At 46.3% G+C, this 21,463-nt stretch overlaps 1 protein-coding gene across 6 annotated transcripts in view; it reads right to left on the bottom strand.

The window, feature by feature from the left end:
* The window catches only part of ADGRD2 (adhesion G protein-coupled receptor D2), a 374,363-nt gene that overhangs the window by 302,692 nt on the left and 50,208 nt on the right, over positions 1-21,463 (bottom strand). For all 6 annotated transcript variants that reach the window (XM_088471096.1, XM_088471093.1, XM_088471092.1 and 3 more), the window contains exon 3: positions 4,268-4,334. In XM_088471096.1, coding sequence (XP_088327222.1) covers positions 4,268-4,334 — 67 coding nt within the window. The remainder of the gene's footprint in view (positions 1-4,267; positions 4,335-21,463) is intronic.

Here is a 21,463-nt window from a genome sequence, read left to right as displayed (position 1 = left end):
AGGCAATGGGAGAGAGATGGAGGAGGCAATGGGAGAGAGATGGAGGGGGCAATGGAAGAGAGATGGAGGGAGCAATGGAAGAGAGATGGAGGGGGCAATGGAAGAGAGATGAAGGGGGCAATGGGAGAGAGATGGAGGAGGCAATGGGAGAGAGATGGAGGAGGCAATGGGAGAGAGATGGAGGAGGCAATGGGAGAGAGATGGAGGAGGCAATGGAAGAGAGATGGAGGGGACAATGGGAGAGAGATGGAGGGGACAATGGGAGAGAGATGGAGGGGACAATGGGAGAGAGATGAAGGGGGCAATGGGAGAGAGATGGAGGAAGTAATGGAAGAGAGATGGAGGAAGTAATGGAAGAGAGATGGAGGAGGCAATGGGAGAGAGATGGAGGAGGCAATGGGAGAGAGATGGAGGAGGCAATGGGAGAGAGATGGAGGAGGCAATGGGAGAGAGATGGAGGAGGCAATGGAAGAGAGATGGAGGGGGCAATGGGAGAGAGATGGAGGGGGCAATGGGAGAGAGATGAAGGAAGCAATGGGAGAGAGATGGAGGAGGCAATGGGAGAGAGATGGAGGAGGCAATGGAAGAGAGATGGAGGGGGCAATGGAAGAGAGATGAAGGGGGCAATGGGAGAGAGATGAAGGGGGCAATGGGAGAGAGATGAAGAGGGCAATGGGAGAGAGATGAAGGGGGCAATGGGAGAGAGATGAAGGGGGCAATGGGAGAGAGATGGAGGAGGCAATGGGAGAGAGATGGAGGAGGCAATGGGAGAGAGATGGAGGAGGCAATGGGAGAGAGATGGAGGAGGCAATGGAAGAGAGATGGAGGGGACAATGGGAGAGAGATGGAGGGGACAATGGGAGAGAGATGGAGGGGACAATGGGAGAGAGATGGAGGAAGTAATGGAAGAGAGATGGAGGAGGCAATGGGAGAGAGATGGAGGAGGCAATGGGAGAGAGATGGAGGGGCAATAGATAAGAATAGCACAGTTTTCCTCTTTCTTTTTTAAAAACTTATTACGTTATTTTGACCCAACTACTTAAAAAACAGGACTGCCCAGTAATTATTTTGGCGTAGGGGTGCCTTGAAGACCCTAAGGGCGCCTTGAACTGAGAAAGTTTGGGAACCACTGCCCTATCCTATTGGGAGTCTATCTGAGCAGTAGTAGTGAACCAATCACACCAGCAAGCATTCTAAACACTCTGCTAGACGAAGCCCTTCCTCTCCATAGCCACCTTCATGAGGAACGTAATTTAGATTGAACCCCCTACCACCAAACCTCGGTTCCATCTTATCAAAGCCTAGGCATGTACCAGAATGTACAATGTAAGTTTTTTGGCCTGATTTATTATGATCCACAATGGATCACCTCACCCAGCTGCTCACATGGAAGTATAGGCTGGTGCAGAGAGATCTGATTGACCACTCGCAGCAAAAATTTGCAACACTATAATCTATAGTCTACAACAGCTAATGTCATCTGAAGATTGAATTAACTTTCAGGGTTAAGTTCCAAAAAACTAAGGTTTTCAGAGCCTGAAAAATTGCCCACTTTTGCAGTATCCGCAGATATCTCTGGGCCTGATTCACTACCGATCGCAGCTGCGAATGCAATAGCGATTATGCACGCAGTGCAATAGTAATTCAGGGCGATAATATGCTAATTCATTGTGATCACCATGCCGCCGCAACACTACACAAAGACGCCCACTTTACCTTACACACATCCGTAAAGTTTAGCAAGACTGCGAAACCATCGGTACAATCGAGTACCATCACAGCCTCACGCACACTTGCACAGGCTCTGACCTTACTCAGAAATTGCTATCATCATCACACGCTATCAGGCCTCAGGCATCGCAGTGGCTAATTTATGCACACCCCTGCAATGGCGTTCAAACGCACTGGCATGCCTGCGTTTCCCTGACCACCCCCTCGTCACCACCCACAAACAGCACTGCCTGTCAATCAGTCTGCGATGGGTCTGAATAGTCACTGCGATCGCAGGTGCCCGGCTCACGCACTGCGATGCATACGCATGCGCAGAACGCAACAAACGGACCAATGCGTGCGTAATCACAGTTGCGAACAGTAATGAATCAGGGCCTCTATGTGCTGCAGTATCCCTTATTAAACCACCCTGATACTATAAAATGCAGCCATAGACAATATTTGATGTGGAAGGGACGTTTGTGTCTATGATGCATCATAGACTGATGGGTTAAACATATGATGCATATAAAACAACTTGCCTTGTTTGTTTCCTCCTAGAAAGTTGCCAGATGTGGTGTCTCTTAGTGAATGATCTAATAATCCCTTTAGATTCTAACAGGATTTACTGTAATTGTGGTTCATGCCTTGCTTGCGCTATACATTTCATTACTATTTATGTTGTTACCGTAGTAACCGAGTGTTGCTGTAATGGTCGTGCTACCTACAGTTTTGTTCATTGTTCAACTATCCACTAATACATTGTGTTCAATACGGAACTTTGTTTAGAATATGGAGCCGGATGCGAGCCAATCACAGCTCGTGGAACAGCAGCCTGCCAATCAGCAGCGCCAACTGCTGATTGGCTGCCGTTCTGTGAGCTGTGATTGGCTCGCGGACGGCTCCATGTTTTAAATGCCACCGAAACTCTTCTCTTCTTCTCTGGCTACGGTACTGCACATCACTGCATTCCACACCTCTGCTACCTCGCTCCGGAAATGCAGCCCATGCTCTCTCTCTCTGGCTGCCGGTGTCTACCAACATTTAGAAGGTCAGTTAGATAACACAGTGCTTGAAAGTATTTTTTTTTTTCCTATTTCTGCAGATCTCAAATATGACTAAAAAAAAAAAAAAATTAATGACATAATAATAATAATATACCAGCCTTCCCTGCGCCCTCCTAGTCCAGCCCAGTACCCTTGCCCCCTTGTCCAGCTTTTCCTGCACCCCCTGTGCCACCCCCCACATCTAGTCATCCCTGTGACCCCAATAGGTCAAGCCCTCCCTGTCCCTCCACCCACATCGACAGCTCCACCTACCTCTGCCCCATACCCCAGGGGGGGACCCTGCCTGTTTTGTTAGTACCGGGCCCCACAATTTCTGATGGCAGCCCTGGGAATGAGTCTACTGTGTCTTTGTCTTCACTTATTTTAATTCACTGTGTCGATAACCTGTTTTTCAACATTTACTTATTCATGACATCATATGATGTCATCACACAGTTGTATTTTGACACCAATGTTATGTTTTGCGGTTCTGAATCTGCCTTTTTCCAATATTTTTCTTTTCTGTGTAATGAGCTTGCAAGGGAACTGCCCTGGTTTCTACAGCTCAGCAGTTCTTAGCCATTAATTAGGGAGCACCTGCCCTGATTTAACAGGTCTCATGGTATCTGCTTCACTGCTGATCAATCGCGCACGGTTTTCATGTAGATGATCACCCGACTCTACCCCTGCAGCTGATCAGGTAAAGCCTACATAAATACACTCAGCTTTGCTGGTGTTAGGTTTTCCTCCCAGTTAGGTGTGCCATGCCATGCTTCTTTGCTATGTATGACCTCTGTCCATGTCTTGGACCTTTTTGAATATCTACCTGCCAAGACCCAGTGCCTGAATCCTGACCTTGCTGCCTTCTTTTGCCCAGTGATCCGGCCCGTCCCCGACCATTCCAGTCAGTGAGGGAGATGTACGAAGCCTTGAAAAGAGAAAGTGGAGAGAGAGAAAGTACCAGTCAATCAGCTCCTAACTATCACTTTACAGGCTGTGTTTGAAAGATGACAGTTAGGAGCTGAGTGGTTGGTACTTTATCTCGCTCCACTCTCTCTCTCCAAGGCTTAGTACATCTCCCCCTGTGTGTTGCTCCATTGTGTTAGTGTGTCACACGTCCCATATCTCACGGATTGGTTAGCAACTCTGCACTACTGGGATCTAAGACCACTGGGCATCTATGTACCAGTGAACAATTGTAATTAAAGGAAAGGAGGCTTCTATTGGTGAATAACCCTGCACCCTAGGTTCTGCTGAGTGGCTATCATTATCCACACAGTGAGATTCACAACACTAGTTCGAGCTTCCTGACTTACGTGGAACTCTGAATCAGGTTGAAAGTTTCTATAGACCAGTAAGCAATGATCTGACTTCTTCCGGAGGGAGCTGATTGTCAGCTAACAGCGGGGGCGTGTCCGGAGATTTTTGTCACATTGGGGGTGGAGCCGGATGATGGACATTATATTCCACCATTGTTTCTTTGTACAAAAAATGTGACGATTCTAACTTACCAGCAATATGTTGAGTAGAGTCTCCACAATGGTGAAAATGGTACCAGTTAAGCTTCGTGATCTCATACTTGAAGGAAACAAAATAGAAAAGTGTTATGAGAGCTAGAAGTAATATAGTTGCTTACCGCTCATAAAAAGTATATACAGTACTGGTCTTTACAGATTCACTGAACTGCTTCATGAACATTATTATTATCCGGCCTTTCCAAACGAAAAAAAAATAAAAAAATCACACCTCCAACTGGATTTCATGCAATTTGCCGGCATGAAAAACTGAACATAGTAAAACTGAGGGGATATGTAATCAGCCTGCGAGGTGTGGTCAGCGACATGCCTGAGTCTGCCTAACCATACCCCTGTTACCTCCCAGAAAGGCCCACGGAAAGCCAGGGTCCGCTCTGGATGCTCTTTTACCATGCATAGAAAGATGCTACAAAAACAGTACATAGAAGCAATCTCTCTGTCATAGGGGACTTTATTTACAATGCACTGGAGGCGCCTTACATTAGCACCAGTACATATAAAAGGTCCCATCAATGCTCTCTGTGTTGGGTATGGCATGCCAGCATTCAGGATCCCACTGTCGGAATCCCGACTATGGGGTATATTTATTAGAGTGGAGATGTTGCAATAACAACCAATCAGATTCTACTTAACATTTATCTAGCACCTTCGAGAAGATAATACCTAGACTCTGATTGGTTGCTATGGGCAACATCTCCACTTCTTAAAACCCACACTTTAGTAAATATACCCCTAGGTGAGAATGCAGACACCTGCAGATAAGTATCCCAACACTAACTCTACCCCTAAACCCATCCCTCCCCCCCGCAGCCGAAACCTAACCCTCTCCCCTCTGCAGCCTAACCCTAACCCGCACCCTATTCCTCCACCTAATGCCTAACGCTAACCCTAAACCTAACGCTCCCCCTAAACCTAGTACTTACCATCGGTGTTTTTTTTCATCTGTATGGCATTTCTGGATGTGTGCAATATGTATTATAACACTGAACTATAGTAGAAGTGAGCCTATGTTTGTGGGACATGAACTTCAGTTCAAATACATTTACAACCTAATACAGAGAAGCAGTGAACGTGCATACCCCCACCACCACCACCACCCCAGCAATCATGACAATTCAGTGCAAATCATGACAATGCAATAGCGCCTTCGAATAGGAACTGTCCCCATGAAATCTGGAATATAGGGAGGTATGGCGCGCGCACACACGTGTACTAGAGGTGATGAAGCAAAGAAAAGTAATGTCAGCCTATTTTTAAGAAAAATGTAAAGGGACCAAACAGTTGACAGTATTGCACAATAAGTTGCATTTGCAGTTTATGGAGACAGAGGTATATTTACTGTACTTAATGTGCAGATTTTTAGAAGTGGAATTGTTGCTCATAGCAACCAATCAGATTCTACTTATTTATTTAGAACCTTCTAGAAGATAATAGCTAGAATCTGGTTGGTTGCTATGGGCAACATCTCCACTTTTAAAAACCTGCACTTTAGTAAATAGACACCATAGCCTCACAATTTCTGAGGCATCACTTAACTCTATTACAAAGCAGTTTTTTCTATTATACTCCACAAACCTTCATGTCACAATTATTTCTTGGTTAACTTTCTTCCTATTATCGAACTGCTCCTTTAGTACCTGTACCTCTTGCACATCCTCCCCTCCACTCTTAAGTGTATATTTACTAAAATGCGGGTTTTTAGGATGGAGCTGTTGCCCATAGCAACCAATCAGATTCTACTTCTCATTAGAAAAAAATATAAACAGGCGGCGCTTGGGAGCAATTAGTAGTAAGATGCTTCTACCAAGATAAAAGGGAGTATTAATCGTTAATCTAAGGCATACAAAATTTAATTATAAACCAATCAAAAACATACTGGCTGAAGACAAGTGCGATTCATGAAACATTGTAACAGCAGCTGTTAATACAACCAATCCATGTAGCAATAAAGATCTCACATCATTATACTACAGCTTTCCGTAATATGATTGATAGGATTCAATGGAAAGATAAAATAAAATTGTGACATGTGATGTATATTCTTTATACTCAAACATCCCACATGAAAAGGGTGTACGTGTGATTAAACAACACTTGATGAATTCTACGGAGATCTCAGAGTCTGCATGTCTATCTTGGAAACTATGCAATTCATCCTATAACATAATTACTTTATATTCAATCACGGTTTCTTTCTCCAGACTCTTGGAACGGCCATGGGGACGAAATTTGAGCCGAGTTTTGCGAATCTCTACATGGACGCATATGAAGATGCACACATTTGGGATCACGAACGCAGCAGGCAGATCGTCCTCTATGGCTGTTATATTGATGACCTGGTTTTCATATTTCATGGGGATATAATATCCTTAACAGGTTTCACTATCTATTTTAATTCTAATGGCGGTATCTTCTTGAAGGGGCTAAATTTCCTGTCACGATTATTACAGACCATAAGAATCTGATCTATCTTCAAACTGCACACCGGTTGAACGCCAGGCAGGCACGATGGTCACTTTTTTTTTCTAGGTTTAATTTAAAACTTCAGTTTCGTCCAGGTGTGTTGAACAAAAAAGCTGATGCATTATCTCACTCTTTTATGACTAAGTTGGAGGAGGAGGAGTGTTCTCAAGTTCGTTCCATTTTGGACCCAATTGTGTTTGCTCCTACTCAAGTAGTGTCTCTACCACCTGGAAAAAATGTTGTACCTCCTAATTTACGCAAAAAACTACTGGTTTGGGCTCATGCATCCTTGTTCGCAGGTCACACTGGAATCACCAAGACCTACCAGTTCTTACTTCAATCTTACTGGTGGCCTACCATGCAGAAGGATGTCAGGGAGTTTGTCCTGTCCTGTATTAAATGCGCCCAACATAAGACTCCACGTAGAAAGATGGTTGGTCCTCTACGTCCCTTATCAATCCCAGCTGCTCAATGGACCCACATCTCAATGGATTTTATTTCTGAAATACCTCGGTGCAAGGGGCATAACACGGTATGGGTGGTCGTGGATCGCTTTTCTAAAATGGCACACTTTATCCCGCTGGTTGGCCTTCCTTCAGCCCCTCAATTAGCAAAAATTTTTATTCGAGACATCTTCAGATTACACGGTCTCCCAAAGGAAATAGTCTCTGATCGAGGTGTTCAATTTATAGCCAAGTTCTGGAGAGCCCTATGTAATACATGTGGAATCAAATTGAAGTTTTCCTCGGCCTACCACCCACAGTCGAATGGTCAAACGGAAAGGGTCAATCAAGAACTGGAGACCTTCATTAGGCTCTTTGTGTCATCCTCCCAGGATGATTGGGTGGACCTCCTACCCTGGGCAGAGTTTTCTCATAATTATAAGTACCATTCTTCCTCTAAATCCACTCCTTTTTTTACGGTTTTTGGAAGACACCCACGAGTTCCAGATTTCCAAGAGCTCCCATCTATGGATGTTCCGGCTGTAAACCAAGATATCCAATCTTTTTCACTTTTGTGGAGTAAAATTCATAAATCATTAAAGCAATCTTCAAAAAATTACAAGAAATTTGCGGACAGGAGACGTTTGGCTGTTCCACTTTTGAGAGTTGGGGACAGGGTATCGTTGTCCTCCAAGAATATTCGGTTAAGAGTACAGTCTATGAAACTCGCCCCATGTTTTATTGGCCCATATCGTGTCCTCAAGGTAATCAGTCCAGTAACTTATAAATTGGAACTTCCCCCTCAAATGAAGATTACAAACACTTTTCACATTTCTCTCTTACAACCTCTGGTGCTCAATCGTTTTCAGAGTTGTCCTCCTAAATTACCTCAAGTTAAGACGTTACAAGGCACTGAATTTGAGGTGGAGAGGATCCTAGATTCCCGGCACAGATTTAACACCCTTCAATATCTCATTGATTGGAAGGGCTACGGCCCCGAGGAAAGGGCCTGGATCAAAGCCTCTGATGTGCACGCTCTGGGACTAATCCAGTTTTCATAGGAGATTTCCAGATAAGACTGATGGGTGTTCAGTGCCCACCCTGAAAGGGGGGGGTACTGTCAGGGCTCAGCCGGGGATCGGCTTCCGCTTACCGCGCCGCCGGCTTCCGCTGTCATCCTGGGTGGTCGGGCAGCTGGCATGGCGGCGGGGGAAAAGCTGAGCATTCTCCCCGCATGCAGTGGCTTCCTGTTGGGCTTGTGTCTGGCATCGCAATTCCGGACATGGGCGCCGCCATGACAGTCGGCCCATGTGACAGTATCTCCTTCCCAGGATAGGTGAGTGATCAGCTGACGCTATGCATCTATCAAAGGGTTTCCCTGGGTATATAACTGTTCCACAGGTTACAGGAAGTTGCCTGAACAACGGTTGTCTCCTAGCGTGCCTTAGTTGAGTTCCCGGTCCAGGTTCCTAACCTTCCTTACAGCAGCCGTGTTACTATCTCTATCTGTGTGCCTCCCATCTCTGGTGAATATCCGTGCAGCAGTGTATACCATTCTCTACCTGTGTGCCTCTTGTCTCAGGTGAATATCCGTGCAGCAGTGTAAACCATCTCCACCTGTGTGCCTCCCGTCTCTGGTGAATATCCGTGCAGCAGTGTATACCATCTCTACCTGTGTGCCTCCCGTCTCTGGTGAATATCCGTGCAACAGTGTATACCATCTCTACCTGTGTGCCTCTCGTCTCTGGGGAATATCCATGCAGCAGTGTATACTATCTCTACCTGTGTGCCTCCCGTCTCTGGTGAAAATCCGTGCAGCAGTGTACACCATCCTGTGGGTTAGATTCCGCACCTTTGCCCAGGTCTCGCCAACACTCAAGACCTGTGGATGAGGAGAACATATATCCAGACCCCTCGTCTCCACTTCCTCCCACAACCTAGGCCCACCACGTCTCATATTCCAGCCTCAGACGTGACACCTAGTTACGGCTCTGGCATGAATTCTAATTTGCACCGATCAAGTTTTTGATGTGCAACGTTTATATACCTGTGTGTTACGGAGTCTGAATCTGTGGTGCTATGCAGCGACCGCAGCTTTTTCTCACGCCAAGTTCTGTTGTGCTTCATCTGCAACTTTGTACTTGTTTAAAATGGCGTAGTGATGTTAGGTGTATGAAGACATATCTGTACAGGGGCAGAACTATGGAAGACAATGGAGGCGCCTGCCGCCGGGCACCAGCACTGAAGGGGCACCTCCTCCATTGTCCACAATATATTCACCCCACTTAGGGCTGTCACTATGTACCCGGAGTGTACCGTCACAGCCGCCCAAGACATGGCACCTCTTCCCGGCACCTGAGAAGCCACCATACACTAGTGGAGAGCTCCATGTCAGACCATCAGCTGCCGCCTCTGTCTATCTATAGCCTGTCCCTACTCATTGGTGTCACTGCTCCTCAGAATATGTCAGTGTGACACGTACAGCATTACAATGTCAGCGGCTGTGATAGGGGGGCACCAAATTATAACTTGCCTCTGGGCGTCTGGGATGAATTTACGACACTGTATCTGTATGATGGAGCAGCACAACCATATGGAGAAATACACACACACTATAAGCTCCTTCACATGGTTACAGGACTTCTGCATTAGTTTTAGTATTTCAAAAGATTGCTTGGAAATAAAAGCACCAGGGGAGATGTTGGCTGTGGTCATCTTTTCAGAACGCTAAGTAAATTAGATGGATACTGAGATTCTTCATTTTAGAGACATTGTAGTAGCATAATTGCAGTAATTGTGTGAGAACGCAGGGTCCTGCCCTGGCCCAGCAGTGGGCCAGGGCAAAACCCCGGTGGGTCCCACTGACTCAAAACCCACCCTAAACTGTGGTACCTTGACGATATCTGTGACAGATAATCTGTCTGCCTGCTGCACACGCACGCACACACCAGCATGCATGGCCGTACTCTGGAAGTGGAACGTGGAAGAACCTCAGTGTTTTCTTCAGAATCTGTCTCATCCAGCGGCAGAGCTAATCAGAACTCTGCAGGAGGGTCAAGAAGAAGGATGGAGACAGACAGGGGTCACAGGGAGATCAGGCCACTTTCCGCTGGGCCGGTCCCTCTCTCTTTCACCAGCAGCCAGCTGCGACCGAGTTGCTTACCCTCCTGGAATGTTACACTAACGAGAAAGTAGGCAATTCTCCTGCGCAGCAGCGGACAGATGGCAGAGTGGCCGATATTCCGGCAGTATACATACCGCTTGGCACTTTAGATTGTGGGGCTGGCCGCTGGGATAGGGAAGGCCATCGACCATCAATAACTCATAATCTTTGATGGTTTATGGCAGATTTCGAATGCTTTTACCATCGATGGGGGAGAACCAAAAGGTTTCTCTCCATCGATGGCACAGCATAACCAAATGTTTTTTGTTTTTTTTACAAAGTGCCAGGATACAGAGCAAAGCTCCACCTCGGCACCCGCGAAGCCCTGCCCCCAGGTTCTGATAGGCCCACAGGCCAGTCAGTCAAAGAACAGGAATGACAATCAGTTAGTGAAACCATCGATGATCATCAATTGCATAGTTAGTATCCATCAATGACCACTTGCTATATCACCATCGATGGTAACCACAACGATGGCCATCCCTAGGCTGGGATAAGAGAGGTGACCACCTTCAGGAAGTACAGTAGTAGCACTGCAGTCCAGCTGGAAGTGGGTCAGCCACTGAGTGGATTCCAGAGCAGCAGCAGCAGCAGGAACTATGGCTGCAAAAGTGTGTTCGGTCGAGGCGGAGTCTACAGAGACCAGTTACAAACCTGGCTGGAGCTCACTGCTGCTTGTCTCGATTCAGGCTAGATATGTACACTGCTGAGCTGACCCTCGTATAAGGTGCAGAACCAAGAAAAACAACATATTATTTTTAGATTTATTGATTAACTACAAAAGTAGTTGACACATGACAACTATATATGCTCTAGTGCTGCTATTTATCAATGAGGGGCTCTGGGAGCCCTGGTGAAAACCTCCCCACACATTTGAGATGCTGCAGGCACGATGTTACAGTGAACTGTGCACAAGTCAGTGTTTTAACCTGCTGGGAATCCAGTGAAACCTTTTGGCTTTACTGTACCACATTGATAGGTATATCTAATGCCTTCTGAGATGTTTTTGTAGCAATTGGATTTATTCAGGTGTTTGCTGTTATTTGGATAAAGTTATATCTGGCAAAGGGAACACATGTGACCTGTGTTGTATCACAGGTTAATGGCAATAAGCTCTGCCTGATGGTATAAATACTAGGGGTGAGCGGGTTCGGATTTCTGAAATCCGAACCCCCCCGATCCGAGTCCGATCCGAATCAGGCTCGACTTTTCCCGCCTGACTCGGATCTGAAATCGAGGCAAAACGTCATCATCCCGCCTTCCGAGTCTCGCGGGTTTTGGATCCTATATAAGGTACCCGCGTCGGCGCCATTTTCTCACTCGGCTGTGGACAGTGAAGAGGGAGGGTGGGAGTTAGGGCTGTGTAGTGTAGTGTAGTGTAGTGCTGCTGTTGTCCACTACTTCAAAGTCCATAGGGGCTGGCTGTGTTGTGCTGTGCTGCTGTTGTTAATAGGGGCTGTGTCCACTACTTCAAAGTCCATAGGGGCTGGCTGGACTGTGTTGTGCAGTCAGTTCTCCATAGGGGCTGTGTCCACTCCAAAGTCCTGTGCAGTGTCCCAGTCCTAAAGGGGTGCTGTAGTGTTGTCCAGGGGGTGCTCTGTCCATCAGGGGTGCTCCCCCCAAGTGCTAAAAAAATAATATATTTTCTGTGTTTGTGAATTGTGTGCGCAGTAGCCGCACGTGCATCAACAAAGTAGTGCCAAGCGTGCGCCTGTGTCATAAGTAAAGGGCCAGCTGGCTTGACCGTTAAGGGTGCTGTAACCCCCGAAAGTACACTCCAGTCCAAACCAAAAAAAAAATTATTTTCTGTGTTTGTGAATTGTGTGCGCAGTAGCCGCACGTGCATCAACAAAGTAGTGCCAAGCGTGGGGCCTGTGTCATAAGTAAAGGGCCAGCTGGCTTGACCGTTAAGGGTGCTGTAACCCCCGAAAGTACACTCCAGTCCAAACCAAAAAAAAAATTATTTTCTGTGTTTGTGAATTGTGTGCGCAGTAGCCGCACGTGCATCAACAAAGTAGTGCCAAGCGTGCGCCTGTGTCATAAGTAAAGGGCCGGCTGGCTTGACCGTTAAGGGTGCTGTAACCCCCGAAAGTACACTCCAGTCCAAACCAAAAAAAAAATAATTTTCTGTGTTTGTGAATTGTGTGCGCAGTAGCCGCACGTGCATCAACAAAGTAGTGCCAAGCGTGCGCCTGTGTCATAAGTAAAGGGCCGGCTGGCTTGACCGTTAAAGGGTGCTGTAACCCCCAAAGTACACTCCAGTCCAAACCAAAAAAAAAATAATTTTCTGTGTTTGTGAATTGTGTGCGCAGTAGCCGCACGTGCATCAACAAAGTAGTGCCAAGCGAGCGCCTGTGTCATAAGTAAAGGGCCGACTGGCTTGACCGTTAAGGGTGCTGTAACCCCCGAAAGTACACTCCAGTCCAAACAAAAAAAAAATTATTTTCTGTGTTTGTGAATTGTGTGCGCAGTAGCCGCACGTGCATCAACAAAGTAGTGCCAAGCGTGCGCCTGTGTCATAAGTAAAGGGCCGGCTGGCTTGACCGTTAAAGGGTGCTGTAACCCCCAAAGTACACTCCAGTGCAAACCAAAAAAAAAATTATTTTCTGTGTTTGTGAATTGTGTGCGCAGTAGCCGCATGTGCATCAACAAAGTAGTGCCAAGCGTGCGCCTGTGTCATAAGTAAAGGGCCGGCTGGCTTGACCGTTAAAGGGTGCTGTAACCCCCAAAGTACACTCCAGTCCAAACCAAAAAAAAAATTATTTTCTGTGTTTGTGAATTGTGTGCGCAGTAGCCGCACGTGCATCAACAAAGTAGTGCCAAGCGTGCGCCTGTGTCATAAGTAAAGGGCCGGCTGGCTAGACCGTTAAAGGGTGCTGTAACCCCCGAAAGTACTCTCCAGTCCAAACCAAAAAAAAAATTATTTTCTGTGTTTGTGAATTGTGTGCGCAGTAGCCGCACGTGCATCAACAAAGTAGTGCCAAGCGTGCGCCTGTGTCATAAGTAAAGGGCCGGCTGGCTTGACCGTTAAAGGGTTCTGTAACCCCCAAAGTACACTCCAAACCAAAAAAATATATATTTTCTGTGTTTGTGACTTGTGTGCACTGTGGCTGCACGTGCATCAACAAAGGAGCAGCGCCAAGCGTGCACCTGTGTCCCATAAGTAAAGAGCTGGCTGGCTCATTTCTTAAAGGGTGGTGTAACCCACAAAGTGCACTACTCTCCAGCAAAAATAAAAAAATATTTTCTGTGTTTGTGTGCGCTTTAGCCGCACGTATATATATCAATATAACATAAATGGAGGACCAAACTTTCTCCGATAAAAATAAAATAGGGAAAGATCAAGAACCACTTCCTCCTAGTGCTGTTGCTGCTGCTGGGAGTTGTTCATCATCCCAGAGAGGAAGTAGGAACATCACTACTTTTACTAAACAATTGACCCTCCAACAGTCCCTAGCGATGAGGATGAAGTACGACAGCAGTCATCCTGAAGCAAAACGTATAACTGAGGCCTTGACTGCTATGTTGGTGTTAGACGTGCGTCCGGTATCCGACATTAGTGCAGTGGGATTTAGACAATTGATGGCGGTAGTGTGTCCTCGGTTCCAAATCCCGTCTAGATTCCACCTGCATCCTCAAAGCAGCAGCGACAAGCGTGCGTCTGTCTGTTAAAGGGTGGTGACACCCTCAAAGTGTGCTACACAAACAATAAAAATATTGTTCTTTTTTCTGTCTTTGTGAATTGTGTGGGCTGTAGCCGCACCTGCATCCTTAAAGCAGCAGCGACAAGCGTGCGTCTGTCTGTTAAAGGGTGGTGACACCCTCAAAGTGTGCTACACAAACAATAAAAATATTCTTCTTCTTTTTTCTGTCTATGTGAATTGTGTGGGCTGTAGCCGCACCTGCATCCTTAAAGCAGCAGCGACAAGCGTGCGTCTGTCTGTTAAAGGGTGGTGACACCCTCAAAGTGTGCTACACAAACAATAAAAATATTCTTCTTCTTTTTTCTGTCTTTGTGAAATGTGTGGGCTGTAGCCGCACCTGCATCCTTAAAGCAGCAGCGACAAGCGTGCGTCTGTCTTTTAAAGGGTGGTGTAACTCTCAAAGTGCTCCAAAAAATAAAAAACTATTTTTTTAATGTGTTTGTGACTTGTGTGCGATGTAGCCGCACTTGCATCCTCAAAGCAGCAGCGACAAGCGTGCGTCTGTCTGTTAAAGGGTGGTGACACCCTCAAAGTGTGCTACACAAACAATAAAAATATTCTTCTTCTTTTTTCTGTCTTTGTGAATTGTGTGGGCTGTAGCCGCACTTGCATCCTCAAAGCAGCGCGACAAGCGTGCGTCTGTCTGTTAAAGGATTACATCGGTGACAGCATCCAAGTAGGCATGTCAGACAGTCCGTACCTGTACTGGCAGGAAAAAGAAGCAATTTGGAGGTCCCTGTACAAACTGGCTCTATTTTACCTGAGTTGCCACCCCTCCAGTGTGTACTCCGAAAGAGTGTTTAGTGCAGCCGGGAACCTTGTCAGCGAAAGGCGTAGGAGGTTGCTTCCACAAAATGTGGAGAAGATGATATTCATAAAATGAATTATCAACTCTTCCAGGGAGACCAGCCTCCAGAACGTACAGAGGGACCTGTGGTTCCAGCAGGGACGAATTAATACTCTGTGAGGATGAGGATGTACACACTGAAGAGGGTGAGGAATCGGTGGATGAGGAGGATGAGGATGACATCTTGCCTCCGTAGAGCCAGTTTGTGCAGGGACAGATAAATTGCCAGCTTGTTTTGTGGGGGCCCAAACGAACCAATCATTTCAGCCACAGTTATGTGGCAGACCCTGGCGCTGAAATGATTGGTTTGTTAAAGTGTGCATGTCCGGTTTATACAACATAAGGGTGGGTGGGAGGGCCCAAGGACAATTCCATCTTGCACCTCTTTTTTTTCTTTGCATTATGTACAGTTTGGGGCCTAGTTTTTCAATGCCATCCTGTCTGCCACTGCAGTTTCACGCCTAGATGGGTCACGTGTTTGTGCCGCCCACTCGTGTCGCTTAGCATAGTCATCCAGCTACCTCGGTGCAACCTTTTGGACATAAAAACACTATTGTGAGGTTTGAGATATTCAGAATAGACTGGAAATGAGTGGAAATTAAGGTTATTGAGGTTAATAATAGCATAGGAGCAGAAAAACCTACAAATTCTGTGATTTTAGCTGTTTTTATGCTTTTTTTCAAAAAAATACAGATCCAAAACACAAAACCCAGAACCCAAAACACGGAAGGGTGGTTTTGGCAAAACCAATCCAGATCCAAAACACGAAGAAAGATCCAGATCCAAAACCAAAACACGAAAAGTGGCCGGTGCACACCCCTAATAAATACTGTACACTAAATTGTGGCCCTTTATTTATATTTATTATGTAAACAAACTGTTTAGTGCTACCTTTAATAAGTGAGGACTTCCCTTTGATGGGAAAGAAAGCAATAGTCTGCTCGGTGGTGTTTAGGTGGAATGCAATTCATAATATATCCATTATGCTGTTGTGCATGTAGACATAAGTGACAAATGTTTTTCTAAAAGCACAGTAAATGCCAGAACACTTTATAAAAAAACATTTGTTTTTGTAGTGATACATAGGATAGAATAGGATGGAGAAGGATGATGAACGAGAAGATGGGGTGTGAGGGAAGAGTGAGAGTGATGGAGGATAGGATATGGACAGGCTGTGTGCGAAGGAAAATGGTGAGGGAGGAGAGGATAGGACGGGCTGTGTGTGAAGGAGGAGGGTGAGGGAAGAGAGGATGGAGCCAGGGTGTGAGGGAAGGAGAAAGGTGATGAAGAAGAGGATGGAGCCTATATTAGAGGTGTGAACTTTTCGTGTTGTGTGTTTTGGTTTTGGATCTGGATCGGTTTTGCCAAAACCACCCTTCTGGGTTTTGTGTTTTGATTTTGGATTTGTATTTTTTGGGAAAAAAGCATAAAAATAGCTAAAATCACAGAATTTGTTGGATATTTTTGTTCCTACGCTATTATTAACCCTCAATAACATTCATTTCCACCCATTTCCTGTCTATTCTGAACACCTCACAATATTATTTTTAGGCCAAACGGTTGCACCGAGGTAGCTGGATGACTATGCTAAGCGACACAAGTGGGTGGCACAAACACGTGGCCCATCTAGCAGTGGCACTGCAGTGGCAGACAGGAAGCCAATCAGCATTATGGTGCCCATTTGAATGTAGCACGGACCCGGGAGATCCATGCTACATGCATCTGTGTGATTGACACAGAGCATAGACGGGTCAGTGAGACCCGTCTGTGCTGCTGTGTATTTCAATGACACAGATGCACGCAAAGACCAGGAGATACATGCTACTTGCATCTGTGTCATTGACACAGAGCACTGATGGGTCCGTGAGACCAGTCTGTGCTGCCGCTGTAAAAAAAAATACCTGTGTAAAAAAAAATACAAAAATGGCAAGCCACCCCCAAAAAAGAACAACCAGCCGCGGGCTTTAGTGACCCAGTGCTGGGTGTGCTTAAATACAGGGGACAAACTACGTAGGGGTCCCCCGTACTTAAGCACAACCAGCACCGGGCTAGTCAGAACCGGCCCTGGTTGCCAAAATACGGCCCACAAACGACGTAGGGTCCCTCGTATTCTGTGCAACCAGCACTGTGCATTGATCTGGTCCTGGTTCTGGAAATACAAGAGAAAAAATGAGTAGGGTTCCCCTGTATTTTCCAGAACCAGCACCAAACTTTTTCTAGCAGGGGGCTGATGCCACAGTCAGGGGAGCTCCCCAGAGATCCCTGGCCTGGGCTGACTAGTGGTCAGGGCTGATGCTGTGGCTGGGGGGCCTGTTGAAAGGGCTCCCCTGGCTGTGGCATCAGCCCCCCATTAGAAAAAGTTTGGTGCTGCTTCTGGAAGATACTGAGGAACCCTACTCATTTTTTCCCCTGTATTTCCAGAACCAGGACCACATCAGAGCCCAGTGCTGGTTGCCCAGAATACGGGGGACCCCTACGTCGTTTGTGGACCATATTTTGGCAACCAGGGCTGGTTCTGACTAGCCTGGTGCTGGTTGTGCTTAATAGTACAGGGGACCCCTACGTAGTTTGTCCCCTGTATTTAAGCACACCCAGCACTGGGTCACTAAAGCCCGGGACTGGTTGCTCTATTGGGGGGGGAATGGGGGAGGTGGCACACCATTTTTCTCTTTTTTTTTTACACAGGTTATTTATTTTTTTTATAGCGGCAGCACAGATGGGTCACCATAACGCTTATTGGCTGAGTGCCGTTACAGTCAATCAGTGCTTTGCCCATTGAAGGCAAAGGCATTTTTAAAAATGGCCGCTCAAGGCAAAACTTTGCAATCCAACAAGAGGATTGCAAGGTTTTGCCTCAATTAGCGATCCCGGGGCATGAGGAGAGATCCGAGGGGCGCCTTGGATCACTACGGACCCGAAGTTCGGGTGGGTCCGGTTGTCAAAGTTGAATAATTGCATGCGTCCGCAATTCAACTGTTATCGGACAATTTGGTTGTCCACTGTCCGATTTATGTTGGTACAATCCATGACGCACCATTGCGTACGCACGTATCCACACATTTGCACAACATTAAATAGCGAATAATATACAACACTCTCACACTGACAAACACAATATTTTTGCAGGGTTTAGTTAGTAATGAGAAACAGCTTCTGTATACATGTCTGAGAAAAGTAATTAAAAAATATATACACCAGGATACTGTGTGTTTTACATATAAATTGAGAAGCCCTGAATACAGACAAGTATGTCTGTGGCAATTGAAATATAACCCAGACACTGATATGCACAATTGAATTTGTCTGAATGAGAAGTTAGAAACAATGGTCGGAGGATTGCTTAAGAAGTACTGACAAGTGTATTCTAAGTAGGCAGAGGAAAACCTTTGAATTAGCTATCAGAGGAAGTGGCAACGGCAGTCAGCTGGGGTCTCCACCCTGCTTGAAAGTGAACCTCACTGCTTGTAACACCTTGCACTGTAGTTTTAAAATATGTTAGAAAGGGATTATATATATATATATATATATATATATATATATATATAATATATATATATATATTTATTAAATCCATCATAAATACACTGAATTGCATAACACACAGACTTACATGCATAAAACACACACATAGACTTACATGCATAAACACTGCACATTACGCACAGTTGCGCTGTTTATCACAAGCACTCTACCCATAAAGGCACCATGCATATTAGCAACTTTTACGCAAGATTCTCTTACACTTACACAAATTTCCTAAAAGGTTCCTTAGTATAAAGGATAATATTAGAAGTAGGGGTGTGCACCGGCCACTTTTCGTGTTTTGTGTTTTGGTTTTGGATCTGGATCTTTCTTCGTGTTTTGGATCTGGATTGGTTTTGCCAAAACCACCCTTCCGTGTTTTGGGTTCTGGGTTTTGTGTTTTGGATCTGTATTTTTTTTTTAAAAAGCATAAAAACAGCTAAAATCACAGAATTTGTTGGTTTCTCTGCTCCTATGCTATTATTAACCTCAATAACCTTAATTTCCACTCATTTCCAGTCTATTCTGAACACCTCACACCTCACAATAGTGTTTTCATGTCCAAAAGGTTGCACCGAGGTAGCTGGATGACTATGCTAAGCGACACGAGTGGGCGGCACAAACACGTGACCCATCTAGGAGTGACACTGCAGTGGCAGACAGGATGGCAGTTAGAAAAACTAGGCCCCAAACTGTACATAATGCAAAGAAAAAAAAGAAGTGCAAGATGGAATTGTCCTTGGGCCCTCCCACCCACCCTTATGTTGTATAAACAGGACATGCACACTTTAACAAATCAATCATTTCAGCGCCAGGGTCTGCCACACAACTGTGGCTGAAATGATTGGTTCGTTTGGGCCCCCACAAAACAAGCTGGCAATTAATGTGTCCCTGCACAAACTGGCTCTACGGAGGCAAGATGTCATCCTCATCCTCCTCATCCACCGATTCCTCACCCTCTTCAGTGTGTACATCCTCATCCTCACAAAGTATTAACTCGTCCCCACTTGAATCCACCACCACAGGTCCCTCTGTACCTTCTGGAGGCTGGTCTCCCTGGAAGAGCTGATAATTCATTTTGATGAACATCATCTTCTCCACATTCTGTGGAAGCAACCTCCTACGCCTTTCGCTGACAAGGTTCCCGGCTGCACTAAACACTCTTTCGGAGTACACACTGGAGGGGGGGCAACTCAGGTAAAATAGAGCCAGCTTGTACAGGGGCCTCCAAATTGCCTCTTTTTCCTGCCAGTACAGGTATGGACTGTCTGACATGCCTACTTGGATGCTGTCACCGATGTAATCCTCCACCATTCTGTCAATGGTGACAGTATCATATGCAGTGACAGTAGACATGTCAGAAATTGTTGCCAGGTCCTTCAGTCCGGACCAGATGTCCAAACTTGGTCCTGCCTGCCCTGCATCACCGCCAGCGGGTTGCTTAGGATACCTAAGTTTTTTCCTGGCAGCCCCAGTTGCGGGAGAAAATGAAGAAGGAGCCGTTGACGTGTCACGTTCCGCTTCAGCTGACAGTGTGTTCACCAGCAGGTCTTTGCACCTCTGCAGGCTTGTGTCGGCCGGAAAGAGAGACACCACATAGGCTTTAAACCTAGGATCAAGCACGGTGGCCAAAATGTAGTGGTCTGATTTCAACAGATTGACCACCCTGGAATCCTGGCAAAGCGAATGAAGGGCTTCATCCACAAGTCCCACATGCCGAGCGGAATCGCTCCGTCTTAGCTCCTCCTTCACTTTCTCCAGCTGCTTCTGCAAAAGCCTGATGAGGGGAATGACCTGACTCAAGCTGGCTGTGTCTGAACTGACTTCACGTGTGGCAAGTTCGAAGGGCTGGAGAACCTTGCACAACACGGAAATCATTCTCCACTGCGCTTGAGTCAGGTGCATACCCCTTCCTTTGCCTATGTCATAGGTGGATGTATAGGCTTGTATGGCCTTTTGCTGCTCCTCCATCCTCTGAAGCATATAGAGGGTTGAGTTCCACCGCGTCACAACCTCTTGCTTCAGGTGATGGCGGGGCAGGTTCAAGAGTGTTTGCTGGCGCTCCAGTCTTCGGCACGCAGTCGCTGAATGGCAAAAGTGGCCAGAAATTTTTCGGGCCACCCAAAGAGTCTCCTGCACGCCCCTGTCGCTTTTCAGAAAATTCTGCACCACCAAGTTTATTGTGTGAGCAAAACATGGGACGTGCTGGAATTTGCCCAGATGTAATGCCCGCACAATATTGGTGGCGTTGTCAGATATCACAAATCCCCAGGAGAGTCTAAGTGGGGTAAGCCACTGGGCGATGATTTCCCTCAGTTTCTCTAAGAGGTTGTCGGCGGTGTGCCTCTTACTGAAACCGGTGATACACAGCGTAGCCTGCCTTGTAACGAGCTGGCATTTCTGAGATGCTGCTACTGGTGACGCTGCTGCTGTTGCTGCGTAAGGTGATACATCTACCCAGTGGGCTGTCACAGTCATATAGTCCTTAGTCTGCCCTGTTCCACTTGTCCACATGTCCGTGGTTAAGTGGACATTGTGTACAACGGCATTTTTCAGGACACTGAGGACACTTTTTCTGACGTTTCTGTACAGTCTCGGTATCGCCTGCCTAGTGAAGTGGAATCTAGACGGGATTTGGAACCAGGGACACACTACCTCCATCAATTGTCTAAATCCCACTGCACTAATGGCGGATACCGGACGCACGTCTAACACCAACATAGCAGTCAAGGCCTCAGTTATACGTTTTGCTTCAGGATGACTGCTGTCGTACTTCATCCTCCTCGCTAAGGACTGTTGGAGGGTCAATTGTTTAGTAAAAGTAGTGGTGTTCCTACTTCCTCTCTGGGATGATGAACGACTCCCAGCAGCAGCAACAGCAGCAGCGGCAGCAGTAGGTGTAGCAATGCAGGATCCTCCAGAGGAATCCCGGATAGGAGAGTCAGTCATGCCAGTGACATGGCCTGCAGGACTACTTCCGATCCTGACTAAGGAGGAAATTGACGAGGAGGGAGTTGACGGTGTGGTTTG

Source organism: Taudactylus pleione, unplaced genomic scaffold (assembly GCF_031769625.1).
Source record: "Taudactylus pleione unplaced genomic scaffold, aTauple2 ptg000110l, whole genome shotgun sequence".
In the NCBI taxonomy this organism is placed as follows: Eukaryota; Metazoa; Chordata; class Amphibia; order Anura; family Myobatrachidae; genus Taudactylus; species Taudactylus pleione.
The sequence above is the reverse complement of the archived record's forward strand: the minus strand, read 5'-3'. Positions and strand labels throughout refer to the sequence as shown.